This window comes from Arvicanthis niloticus, chromosome Y (genome assembly GCF_011762505.2).
Source record: "Arvicanthis niloticus isolate mArvNil1 chromosome Y, mArvNil1.pat.X, whole genome shotgun sequence".
NCBI lineage: Eukaryota > Metazoa > Chordata > Mammalia > Rodentia > Muridae > Arvicanthis > Arvicanthis niloticus.
This window is the reverse complement of record NC_133431.1, coordinates 3,981,926-3,995,730: the sequence shown is the minus strand read 5'-3', so window position 1 is coordinate 3,995,730 and position 13,805 is coordinate 3,981,926. Positions and strand designations below refer to the sequence as shown.

General features: G+C 37.9%; 1 protein-coding gene across 1 annotated transcript; it reads right to left on the bottom strand.

Moving 5' to 3' along the window:
* Positions 1-834: 834 nt before the first annotated feature.
* Positions 835-12,736, bottom strand: LOC143437267 (vomeronasal type-2 receptor 116-like). The gene is made up of 4 exons (XM_076922092.1): positions 12,531-12,736; positions 9,670-9,952; positions 8,424-9,227; positions 835-873 (listed from the first exon to the last, which is right to left on the bottom strand). The coding sequence occupies exons 1-4, from the start codon at positions 12,734-12,736 to the stop codon at positions 835-837; spliced, it is 1,332 nt and encodes a 443-aa protein (XP_076778207.1).
* Positions 12,737-13,805: the final 1,069 nt, after the last annotated feature.

Sequence of the window (13,805 nt, the reverse complement as noted above, 5' to 3'; positions counted from 1 at the left end):
CTTGCTCTGGCATTATTCATGCAACTCCTTTGAGTGGAGAAAAGGCACGCCATGTCATAAATCATTGCTTAGAGGCCTGGGCTGCGTGGGGGAAGCCACAGCAGCTTAAAACTGATAATGGCCCAGCATATACAGCTCAGCAATTTATGAGCTTCTGTAAACAGATGGATGTATATCTTAAACATGGATTGCCCTATAATCCCCAAGGGCAAGGCATTGTAGAACGTGCACATCGCACCCTTAAAGAAAGTCTGCAAAAACAGAAAGGGGGAATTGGCTATGGCCGCACCCCAAAAGAAAGATTATCCCTTGCCTTATTTACTTTAAATTTTTTGCAACTAGATGTGGACGGCCGCTCGGCAGCGGAGCGTCATGCCACCTGGAAGCGTGTAGCTCAAGGCCTTGTTAAATGGAAGGATGTGCTTACAGGCCTATGGTGTGGCCCGGATCCAGTGTTGGCCTGGTCCCGAGGCTCTGTTTGCGTTTTTCCGCAGGACCGTGAAGATCCGGTGTGGGTACCAGAACGTTTGGTCCGCCGGTGCAATGTTGCTGATTCTCCTGTTTCTGCTGCCTCTGGTGAATCCTGTGATGACGGAATTGCGATGGGGGATCCTATCAACATTCCTGATGCCGATGCCCATAAGGCATGATGCTCAAGTATTTATGTGAATGGAAAATGACAGACCTTTGCATTATAATAATATGTCCAGAGATGCCAATTTATCTATACAATTATCTCAGTGATTGCTAGGAAATTGGTCAAGGAGGTTTGATTCCCTCATGCAAGAGTTTCGTGTGTCCATCACCATGGTGAATTCGACCAGAATGGATCTATCATTGGCAGATGGCTTGATCCTGCAAGCAGTTCAACATCTGAAAGAGTATGCGGGGACAGGAGTGTTAGCAGTTGCCCTAGTGGGTGTCTGTCTGCTCTGCTTGTTTTGTCTCTGTCATATGGCTAGATCTCAAAGACGAGGGAGAGCTTTGGTGGAGCATGCCTTTCAAGCCATTGAGGCGGGTGTCTCACCTCAAGCTTGGCTGACGGCTTTGAAGCAGTAACTCTCTATAACCCCTTACCTCAGCTCTTGCACCTGGTGGGTTTGACCCATTGCACCCAGTAGAGTGAGTGTTCTAGTCTTAGCTGCTTGCTTTCGATCGTGAGCTCCTACAGAATGGAGCCTGCTTGATCAAGCAATGCTTGCTTTTGCAGTAAATAAAAAAAGGGGGAGATGTGGAAAGCTTCTGCTGCGCCCTAAAGATGGTGCCTACTGCCTTAGCCCTCTTGGGGGAAGAAGTCCTTATTTGGTGAGGAGGTTGCACTTTGCCGGTAGCCTGATCTCTCGTCATGAGTGTGAACCTATGGTGGAGCAAAACGTAGTATGGGCTGATGGGCAGTCCACTGGAGGCTACTTAAGCTGCACTCACGGGAGGCACGGGGGCACACCCCTTGATCTTGTAACTGAAAGGCAATTCCTGAGTAAAACTGTCTCTGGAAGGAACTGGTGTGCTAGTCTTTCTTCCCTGCTGGTCAGGGTGGTCTGCGCGGCACAGAGGTCATAGTATTTCATGGAAAATTTACTCTGTGAAAAATTCATCTGGATGTCATTTGTGTGATATTTTAGCCAGAGATCTTTAGTAGTATGCTTATGCCCTGAAGTACTGAGTAGGTAGAAATCTAGAAATAATACAATGAGTTCTATATTTTATTTATTTGTGTTTGTTCATTTTTCACACTTATTCAATTTACATCTCAATCACTACCCCCTTCCCATTCACCTTATACAGTCCCCCATCCCTGACTCCTTTCTATCTCCCCAGGGAGCAATGAAACCACTTAAATATCCCCCAGCCATGGCATGTCAAGTCTCTGCATGGTTAAGCACACTCTCTCCTACTGACATCAGACAAAGTAGCCAATTATAGGGAACAGTGTGGACAGACAGACAACACCTTAAGGAACATCCCCTGCTCCAGTTGTTGGGGACCCACATGAACACTGAGTAGCACATGTACTACATATGTGGTGGGGTCCTCCATCCATCCTGTGCATGCTCTTTGTTGGTGACTCAGTCTCTGAGAGTCTCCCAGGGCCCAGGTTAGTTGACTCTGATGGTCTTCTTTTGAATTTTCTGTTTCTTCAGAGGCCCTAAATTATTTCCCCAAGTCTTCAAAAAGACCCCCTGAGCCATTTCTAATGTTAGGCTGTGTGTCTGCATCTGTTTCAGTCAGGTGCTGGTCGAGACTCTCAGAGGACAATTATGCTAAGATACTGTCTGCAAGTATAACAGAGCATCTTCACTAATGTCAGGGGTTGGTGCTTGCCCATGGGATGGGTCTCAATATGGGCAGGGTATCATTTGGCCAATCCCTCAGTCTCTGCTCCATCTTTGTGCCTGCATTTCTTGTAAACGGGACAAATTTTGGGTGGAGAGGTTTTTGGCTTGGTTGGTATCCTTAACTCTCCACTGGGTGCAGGATCCATATCTCACTGCTATGCATTTCAGGTAAGATCACCCCCATAGACTCCTTGGTGCTCTCCCATTCAAGGTCTCTGGCACATCCTAAAGATGCTCCCACCTTTCCCCTCTCACCAACTACAGATTTTGATTCATATTCCTTACCCTCTGGCCCTCTCTTGTCTCTCACCACACCTGTTCCTGACCCTCCTTTCCCTTTCTTATCTGCTCTTCCATTCAGTTCTCTTTCTTCCATCTGCTTCCTATGACTGTTATACTCCCCCTTCTTTGTGAGATTCAACTGTGCTCATTTGGGCCTTCCTTCTAGTTTATCTTCTTTGGGCCTATGGAGTGTAGCATGTATATCCTGAACTTTATGGTTAATATTCACTTTAAGTGAGTACATTCCTGCATGTTTTTTGGGGTCTGGGTTACCTCACTCAGGATGATAGTTTCTAGTTCTTTCCATTTTCCTGCAAAATCCATGATGTCCTTGTTTTTTTAATAAGTGAATAGTCTTCCATTTTGTAAATAAATCACATTTTCTGTATCTGTATTTTGGTTTAGAAACATTTGTATTCTTTCCAGTCTCTAGCTGTTATAAATAAAATGGCTATGAACTTAGTAAAACATGTGCCCCTGTGGGTATATGGCTAAGAAGTTACCATAATTGTGACACTTCCTCCTGCTAAGACTTAAATTAATGGAAGGAGTAGGCAAAGTGATTCTTTTTCTCAGAAATAACTAAATAAAACCTGCTGCAACTGTTGTCCAAAGAGATGCAGGGTCCATCAACTTAGAAGCAAAATTTGAGGGAATCATCTAAATTGTGCTGCTTCAAAAAACAAATGAAAAATTCAAGGTCATGGAGCCTTCCTCTGCGGTTTCAGTTTAGCACTATTAAGCCATCTTTTGGTGGATTCAGTACCTCAGTGAGGAATCTGTGACAGTTCATTGCACTGAAGTTGTAAGGATAGTGCTTGAGTTGCATTTTGCAACCACAAGTTGTTGAGATGTCTAAGGCATTGATACATATTCTATGAAGAGATGCACACAGGGAGAAGATGAACCCAAACTGAGAGATGTAGGAGAAGTTATAGGAATGGAGCCATCTAAGCCTTCAGAAAGTGAAGTCGAGTGTGTCTGAGACAAAGCTATAGGATTTGGGGTTCACCCTCTTGTGTTTCTTGCCTTGGTGCAATCTTCTTTCCCTGTGTTCACATTCCTATCAATTGGAATGCGAAGGGGAATTCTGGACCATTGTATGTTGGAAAGATATAACTTGCCTTCTGATTACTCAGTTTCGAGAAGCAGCACAATTTAGATGATCCTCTCAAGTTTTACTTCTAAGTCGATGGACCCTGCATGTCATTCTGAGTGATGTCATTGGATGATGTTGTTCAGATGACGTTGCTGTGTGTGACCTCACTGGATGACATCTCACTCCCAATCAATCCCACACATCCCCGTGTGACATCACTCTGGATGACGTCATGCTTGGCGATGTCACTCAGGTTGACCTCAATGGATGACGTTGCTTTGCATGATACCATTCTCAATTATGTCAGCGTGTGTGACATCACCTGGTGATGTCACTTTGTATGATGTCACTGTGGATGACATCACTCAGGATGACATTGCCCCAATGATGTCGCTCTGGATGATGTCAGTGGATGACATCAGAAGAGACTTTACACATTATACAGTATCTGAGCTCCTACAGACTCTTAGGATCACTGAAGACTGAGTGCATTTTCATCACAGGATGAACATGAGCCGATAGTGTCCAGGGTCAGAATGCAGTTGAGTGATACAAAACGCTTCTAGGTAGGATGATGGTTTTTTTAAAACACTTTTCTGTCCTGTTTGGCTTTCTTTGTGGAAGCTCTTGTAGGAGGGACCTTTTCAGGTTCCTTTAGGGGGAGAGGATAGTGTATACAGACTCAACATTTTTCTTCTATCTTTCTTTCTTTCTTTTATTTGTTTCTAGAATAATTTCTATATTCATTATTACCCTGATCACTGTCCTCATGGGAAGTCCCCTGCCCTCACAGAGTCCCTCCCCGAAACTCTTTGTTTCTCCTTTGAGATGGTGTGGGCCCCATGCGTATCCCCACACCATGGTACATCAACTCTGCTGGGTTAAGTGCATCCTCTCACAATGAGGCCAGAAATGTAAGCTCAGTTAAGGGGACAAATTCCAATGGTATGCAACAGCCCCTGCTACAGTTGGAGGACCCTCATGAAGACTGAGCTGCACATCTGCTATATATGTGCCAGGAGACTTAGTCCAGCCTGTGTATGCTATTTGGTTGGTGGCTTAGTCTCTGAGTCTCCCCAAGGATCCAGGTTGGTTGAGTCTGTTGGTCTTCCCGTGGAGTTCCTATCCTCTTTAGGGCCTACAATCCTTCCTCTAACTCTTCCAAAAGAATCCTCAAGGTCCCTTCAATGTTTCATTGTGGTTCTCTGCATCTGTTCAGTTAGCTGCTGGGTGGAGCCTCACAATGAACAATTATGCAAGGCTCCTGTGTGGGAGCATCACAGAGTATCCTTAATAATGTCATGGATTGGAGCTTGCCCATATGGTGGGTCTCCAATTGGAAAAGTTTTCTTTTAAAAAAAAACTTTGTAGATTTAATTTGTAATATTTGACATCATCTTATATTATTTATATTTTATAATATTCTATTAAAGAAAATTATTTTTTGAATATTTTATTTATATTTCAGATGCCATTTCTTTTCCCCATTTACCCCTCACCCCCAGAAAACCCTTATCACATGTCCCCCCTTTTTTTCTTTTTTACACTTTTTAAAATGTTAATCAAAGACTTTATAAGATTCATAATGCTCAATCAGAAGTATAACCCAATACCCAGCCTAGATATATCAACTATCTTTGACTGGTGGAGACACGTGAACATCTGCCTCCATATCCCCCCCCCCTCTTTCTCTCTCTTTCTCTCTCTCAACTCCTAGCTTCTTCTCTCCTGCTTCTCCTCCTCCCCTTACTCCTTCTCTTCCTCTCAGTACTCCTCCCCACTTTAGCTCCTCCTACATGTCACCCTTCCTGTTAAAATAAAATTTTTCTTTCAAAATGCAATTAGGGCATAATTATGCCAATTTGTATCAGTGAGGTACAAGATAGTCCTAATACCCAGTCCATTATTTTGTTGACTAACCAGAACCTCTATCATCTCTCCTAACTAAAACTCTTAGTTCTGGACCTGGCATTTTCCTTGGCTTTAGAATGAACGTCAGCTGAGAACCATCAATTCAAATCTTTTCTCTCAAGGTAAATAGCCAGGATTGGCTATGAGACTATAAATTTTAAACCCTGTCAGAAATCTAGAATGACTGAGTTAACTAAAATTATGGGAAACACAAAGCATAGCTTCTAAAACTTAGCCAACTTATAGAGACCTCTGAACACCAGGACAGTCCGAATACTACAACCATCTGAGTCAGGATCATCTGACAGACCTTAGTGATGCAGAATTATTAAGGGCTGATTATTCTGTTTAGGCAGATATAATCAGTCGACTATTCTGCAAATGTGTCCTTTTTTGGACAGTAATTTGTCTGAAGATGGAAAGAGGCAATTCTTGCCTGGTTGCTGTCTCAACACAACTGGAGTAACTCCAAAAATGCTCAATTTTTCTTAGGATCCAAGACAGGAAGCTGTCAGGACCAGACAGGTCTCTAATCAAAATGAACATTAATACAGAAATGTTCGTAAGTGTAGTTAACAGACAACAGTCCAACTATTCTTAATAAATAATGTATTTTCAGTTGTCCATGTCTCCTTCTTAATAGTGGGATACTCTCACTTATAAGTGGTTATTAGCCTAAAAGTATGGAATACTCAAGATACAATTCACAGTCCACATGAAGCTCAAGAAGCAGGAAGACCAAAGTGAGGAAGCTTCAGCCCTTCTTAGAAGGTGGAAAAAATATACATGGGAGGAAATATAGAGCCAAAGTATGGATCAGAGACTGATGGAAACGCTTTCAGAGGCTGCCTCGCCTAGGGCTCAATCCCATATAGAGACACAAACCCCAGACACTATTGGGATGCCAAAAGGTGCTTGTGACAGGAGCCTAATATGGCTCTCTCTTGAGAGGCTCTTTCAAAGCCTGGCAAATACAGAGGCAGATGCTCACAGCCAACCATTGGACTGGGCATGGGGTCTCCAATGGAAGAGTTAGAGAAAAGACTGAAGGAGTTGAAGGGGTTTGCATCCCATAGGAAGAACAACAATATTAATCAACCAGACCACCCAGAGCTCCCAGGAATTAAACCAGCAACCAAAAGAGTACATATGTAGTATCTCATGACTCCAGCTGTATATGTAGCAGAGGATGGCCTTGTTAGACATCAATGGGAAGAGAGGCCCTTGATCCTCTGAAGGCTTGATGCTTCAGTGTAGGGGAATTTGAGGGCAGGGAGGCAGAGGGAGTGGGTGGGTAGGTGAGGAAGCACTCTCATAGAAGCAGAAGAAGAAAGGATTAGATAGGAAATTTCCGGAGGGGAAACCGAAAAATGTGGTAAAATTTGAAATGTAAATAAATATAATATCCAATAAAACATGGAAATAAAGATTTAATAACTCTTATTCTGAAAAATTTATAATGAGACCCTTCATCTAGTGTGAATTATATGTTCACAGAACTCACTGATCTTATTGTGATAAAGGTATTGTGTATGATATTATTTTCACTACTGATATTTCTTACTGAATAAAACACATTCATTTCATGTTTAAATGGTATGTTTTCATAAAGCTAAAAGAGCCTTATACTGCAGACACAATCTGAACCCCATCTTCCTTTTCATGTACTGTACTCTTCTTAATATGTTACCTGATATTTTTAACATAGTCATGATACATTGTAAAGTTACTCCTAAAGCCTGGTCCTCTGTGATGGTAATCAATAATATGCAATGCTGCCATTATGCTCCACACACTACTAACACTCACTATTGTTTCTCTTTTCAAAATGGTTCTTTTTTATTGCATCAGTAATCTATAATCTATTATATTCCAAATCATTAATGAGACAATTTACCATTTTGGTAATGTCTTAGTTTCTGTTGCTGTAATAAAACACCATAGTCAAAAGGAACATATGAAAAAAAGTATTGATTTCCCTCTGTACCTTTGTCACAGTTAATTGAATGACACCAAGATGAGAACATGAATGCAGGAGCCCAATTAGAGTCCATGCAACTGTGCTCATTACTGCTGTCATGTCTATGTTGTCTCAAATCCTCTTTCTTATAATTCCCAGGACAACATGCCTGGAGGTGGCACTGTTCACAGCTCAAATACCTATTCTTTTTTTTTATTTTTTTATTTTTTATTTTTTGTTATTTTTGTTGTGGTTGTTGTTGATTTTGGGTTATTTTTTATTTTGTTTTTTGTGTTTTTTTGTTTTGTTTTGTTTGTTTTTTTTTTCCTGACACAGTTTCTCTGTGTGGCCATGGTTGTCCTAGAACTCACTCTGTAGACCAGGCTGGCACTTTAAACTCAGAAATTCACCTGCCTCTGCCTTCCGAGTTCTGGGATTAAAAGCGTGCACCACCACTGCCCAGCTCATGTACCTATACTTGAGAAATTTTTCTTTAGAAAAATATTATAGCCTAAGTTATAATAAGTCTAAGTCATTACCTAAGGCTTTTATGATAAAACTTTTATTTCCTATTTTACATTTTGAATTCATTTGGTGAAATGTTGAGATATGTTTTCACAAAACTCCCTGATATTTATAAAAATGTATTGTTTCCATTTAAATCTTATCCTTGTGTATGATATTTCTCCATTTAATGAATCCTTTGGGAATTTTGCAGTGTAGAAATCTTTCCACAGAAAGAATAAACTCTTAACAAATGTACAGTTGTTTCTCAGAGTCCATTTAAAAGATCACATGGATTTATCTAAACATAATGAAAAGTAAGAAACTTTACCTGCAGACAGTCCATGAATAATCCCTTAGGTTCTGCCATTTTCTGAGACTCTACTTGTTGAAGAATTAGTTCATGGTAGGTGTAGGCCACAGCATAAATCATGTTATACAAATTATAACCTTCATTACTCAGGACCATGTCATATTTGTGCAGTGTTGTCCATTCCAATGTGTTGATGAATGTAAAAGGAACCATTTTATTGCTGTTCTTAGAGATTGAACAATTAAAATAATTCCACCCCAGGACAGAGTCAGAAATGCTTACTGTGTATTTGTAAGTGTTTATTGTTTGCATAAAATTCCTAAGTTTAGCAGTCTCACCTTTGTGGTGTGCAAAAGTGACAGTCCCATGGAAGAAATCAAGGGTGAAATCTTTTTTATTTGTGATAACATCCCATTGTGAGGTTGTGATCCAGATTCTCTGAGCACCTAAATATCCCCATCTTCTAAAGCTAATTTCTAAAGTAGAGTTCATATCACCATAAATGATAACAACCCTTGCTGTTGATGTTGTAATTTGTTCATCATATACCTTAGCCCTTGTCATGTATAAGTGCGTGTTTTCTGGGATCACATTCACAAAAGCGAAACAGATCCCATGCCTTTGCATTTCTTCTCTCATGTCTGAGAGAAACTGAATACCTTGGTCATTGTCTGAGATGACCAGTCCAATCCAAGTCCATCTAAAATGAACCATCAAGGAAACCATGCCATAACACAAATGGGTGTCCTTCGTGGCTACCTGATAGACAAAGGGCAACTGGTCATGGTCACTTAGGTTAGGATTAAATGGTCCAAAGAAAACCTAAAGGATGCAGAAGAGAAGATGAAACATCCACATGAGGAATATAATTATTAGGACACTTGGACTTACATACAGGTAATGTTACTCACCTTCAGAACTCCTGTTAAGGATAATAAGATTATAATATATATATATATATATATATATATATATATATATATATATTTCTATTAGATTCTAAACTATTTCTGACAAGTCTGAATGTCCTGTAAAACAGTTTTCTCTGTTTGCTTGGATATGATTTTTAACTCTTTATCACATATATGTATATATACAATATATAATATATATACTATGTATATACACATATATATACACACACAATATGTGTGTGTATGTGTGTAGCAGCACACACATAAATGCATGCTCTTCAAGCTTTCTTGTAGGCACATGCAAATGAAATTTAAAAGTTGTTAACTATTCCAGTGTTATGCCTTCTTACCATTGGTGTCCTAGAATAAAGTGCTAGTCTTAAGGATGATTTCCATGATGGTCCTATAATGTCTGCACCACACGTTGGATCTAATCCACAGATATAATTAATAAACTCCAAACTATGGTTTTGTTCTGAATATACTAAATCCAGAATTCCCAATGTATCTCCACATTGGCCAACAATGATGTCGAAATACAAAGACCTGTTGGGTAAAAGATAAGGATTCTTGTTGATCTCTTCAGCAGCAAAAATCATTACCAGAAGAAACTCAGATTTTCTTTTTTGTAGTCTAGAACAAGGCATAAAAATGATTAAGGGAGATGTATGAAACATGAAATATAAATTGCAAAAGTTTGTAATATGAGACATGCTATATTTCTGTCTAAATTTCTTGAATAAGTTTCACAAATTGGAAGTCTTTAGAACTCCATACAATTTAAGAATTCATAGATGTATGGTACTATAATATGATAAATTTTGTATTCGTGAAAACTGATAAGGATTATTTATATCTCTGTCATCTTTGAATTAGATTCTTGTCCTCTTGAGCAAGACTACTTTAAAGTATATTTGGAGTTGTAATTCCACAGATAAATAAATAAATAAGCATGGCTTAAACCACACATAAAAGCTATAACACATTCTCCTTAAAATTTTTATTATTTAAATGCAATTTATACATCATATTTTTATTGAGTATTTTGAGAATCAGGTAATATATCAAAAATTTGTTCAACTTTTATATTTATTTTTTCATAACCTAAAAATATTATTAATGAATATTTAATAATATCCATAACTGAGAATCCTATATCTAACATTGAGTACTAAGTTGTTTCAAGACATACACAATATTTTTGGGGAGTTTAGTAAAGGAGAATAAAATATTAAAAAGGAATCATTGAAAATTATATTCAAAAGCCCTTATATGATATAGTGTGAGAGTAGTCAAAGCACATTATACATCTGTGTACATTGTCTAACAATCAGTTTACTTAAAATGATTATCAGTGTTTGTAGGAAAGAAATTATTTCATCAGTAAGAATATTTTACAGATTTTAAAATAGCAAACTCTCTTTGTAGTAAACATTAAAAATGCTAGTTTTATGCACAGTGAAAATTATCAATAATATTTTCATGATTTTTGTAGAACATGATGTTAATATTTTCAACTGTTAATATTCAACAAACAATAATTATTTTAAGATATATTTTATATAAATCAATTTATCTATTTCAAAATATACAATATGATACAATTATCCACATAACTAGAATATTGAGCTTTATGCTCTTTTACACATTAATTTAATGTTACCTTTCAGTGTGTTGTTACTAGTCAAATTTCATTAAAAAGGTATCAGATTTCTCTTAACACCTCAGTCTTCTTAATTCTTTGAGAACCTTTAAGTGATATCTGAACACAGAAATCTTCTCTCCCTATGAAATGTGGTCACCTGGCACAGGACAGTTGGCAGATTACCTACTACTATTAGAAATTACCTCTCGACAGAAGTAAAAATGAAAAACATCCTCTTTTGATGAAATTTGCAATTTCAATTGGAGTGTTTGAAGCTAAGTTTTTCTTTTGAAACCTGAAAAGTGCATTGGCCCAGTTCATATACTTATAAATTTAAACCTAATTATGGCTTATAAAAATGTCACCAATGAGAATTTTCACTATTTTTCTACTGAGGTGTAGGTTAAAACAGAATACATCAGAAATGAAATTCCTACTGACATAACAGAGAAGTATAATAATGTGAAGCCACCATCACTGTCAAAGTGCACACAGTGTACTGTGGATAACAATTGAGAAACATATTCTTTAAATCCCAAAGACATGAAAATAGAATAAGAGATTGGTTGAAGAGTCAAAGACAGAAAACTACAGGAAAACTCAGTCACAAAAATAGTAGTCCCAGTCATACAGATTACGTAAAATGTGAGTGATTTCAACACTCCTTCCTACATGATCGGCAGGCACAAATGATAACATCTCACACTTGGGATCTCAGAACTATGTAGCCACATTAAGAACAGGTTCTTATCTACAAGAAATGCATTTATTCTCCTAGATCTTCTCTAATGTTATATTTATTTGATAATTAATAGATATATTGACCATCTACCTGATAGTGATAATAAGCCTAATATGTGACTGAGTATTTGCATAATTGGACCAAAAGATTATTCTGGTAACAGAATATGAAGCTTGGCAGTCTTTATCCACATTAAGTGTCAACTCCAGACTGGCAGGAGGGATGCATTTAAAGACTATTTTAAAAAGCAAGGTAGGTATATATGTAATGTTATATTACATTATATCACAAGTTATATGACATATATCATATATATATGTATATTATATATATATTCATGTAATCAGGTATAGTAGACCAGCACATACACAAATATTTCAATGTCTGAATGTATACCTAACTTTTGGGGACCAAAATTTGATAACCTTTTTATGAAGGCATTTAGATGCATGCTCAATACAAGAATCAATGGCAGACAATAGAATATAGGCAGTGTTGGAGTCTCCTCATATTGAGCTCTTCCCAAAGGTGAGAACTGTGAATTCAAGGTAGATGAAGAGACATCTTTCAAGACAAGATATCCACAAACACACAACAGAATCCAGTCTCTCTCATTGTCCAGCATTGTGAACTGGAGCCCAGCTTAGTAAAGATAAACTAAACTGTGACACATTTCAAAGTATTAAAATAGTCAATGATGTAATAATTTTCAGTAGTTCCTAAAGTAACAGGGGGGAGAACAGGACAGAACCCTATAGTTTGTTTATACTGTTAAATAATTCTAATTCATGACATTGAAGATGGAAACATAGTTAATGACTTACCTAAAAGGAATAAGTTGATTATACAAATTGTCTTCAATAGCTTCCTCCTGTAACATAAGCGAAAAACCACAGTCACTTCTCAAATGTCCATCATTATCTTCAATATTCTTTATCCTCCAAAAGCAACTGAGTTCAGTCCAACAGCACAAAATGAGAGAAAACTTCAGGAGCAAAAAGGAAATAGTAAAACCATGCAGCTTCTTCATGTTTGCTAGGATCTAAGCCAGAGCATTTGCTTAATCTGTTTCTTATGCAGTCAAACATTACACACACACACACACACACACACACACACACACACACACACACACACACTTACAGCTATGTGTCTGTTTTTAAGGCTACTGCTGTTTGGATATCTACTTAATTATATTCAACAATAATTTTCCACTCATCTTATGTAATGCTCCCTGGATTCAGTGGGAAAATTCTTGCCTCAAGCTCTACATCTGAGGTCTGAAAACTTTTGATCAAAACATTGTTGAAAACATGTTGTGAAGATCATGTTCTCCATCCTCAGGTGCCATGATTTCATTCATATCCATGGCATAAATATTTTCAGAAAGTATCTTCTCCTGGACAGCTGGGACCAGACCATGTGTCAACAGCCATATGTATGAACACAATGGATCTCATCAGAACTTCCATAGTAAGAAAAAAGTTGAGAAGGTCATAAGCGTTCCTTAACATTTAGACATCGAGATTAATCATGGGACATTATATCTTCCATTGTCTAGTGTAGGCAAGGGCACTCTCACATGCAACATTGAGGCAGGAGTTGACCATTCTCTCTGTTGTTCATATACTATTCTATGCTAGTCATGTTCACAAAATCTCCTTAAAATCATGTAATTCCTGTCATCTCTAGAATATGTCATCATGCGGAAACCAATGATGACTTGAGTTATAGAGATTCATCACCCATCTTATCCAATATCAGTACCTGCAAAGACATTCGCTGAGTTATAATGCTGATATCTTGCTTGGTAATCAGTTTCTGACAGTCAGTGTCATTTGATGAAACATTTCTTTGGTTGATGTTTGTTCATACTTCATTAAAAAAAATTGAGAACAATTTCATACATTTTACTTACAGGAATGAAAGAAATTAGATGTCATTTATGAGAGAGAATTTTATTGCTAATGTTAGTATATACCTTTTTCATTCTTATCTAGTTGGTATTTGTTTTGCTACAGTCCTGTCTTGGATTACATTGCAACAACACAGATGTACGTCTCTCATGCTCATGTATGTGACTTGGTTAGATTACAATT

What these genes read in the sequence shown, in the direction of transcription:
- LOC143437267 (XM_076922092.1), bottom strand. Translation starts at nt 12,736, where the DNA reads ATGAAGAAGCTGCATGGTTTTACTATTTCCTTTTTGCTCCTGAAGTTT. An exon ending in AATCAACTTATTCCTTTTAG is followed by an intron (nt 9,953 to 12,530) that starts GTAAGTCATTAA and finishes GCCTTGTTCTAG; the next exon opens with ACTACAAAAAAGAAAATCTG. An exon ending in TATTCATGGACTGTCTGCAG is followed by an intron (nt 874 to 8,423) that starts GTAAAGTTTCTT and finishes ATACTCTTTCAG; the next exon opens with ATGTTGAACTGCTTGCAGGA.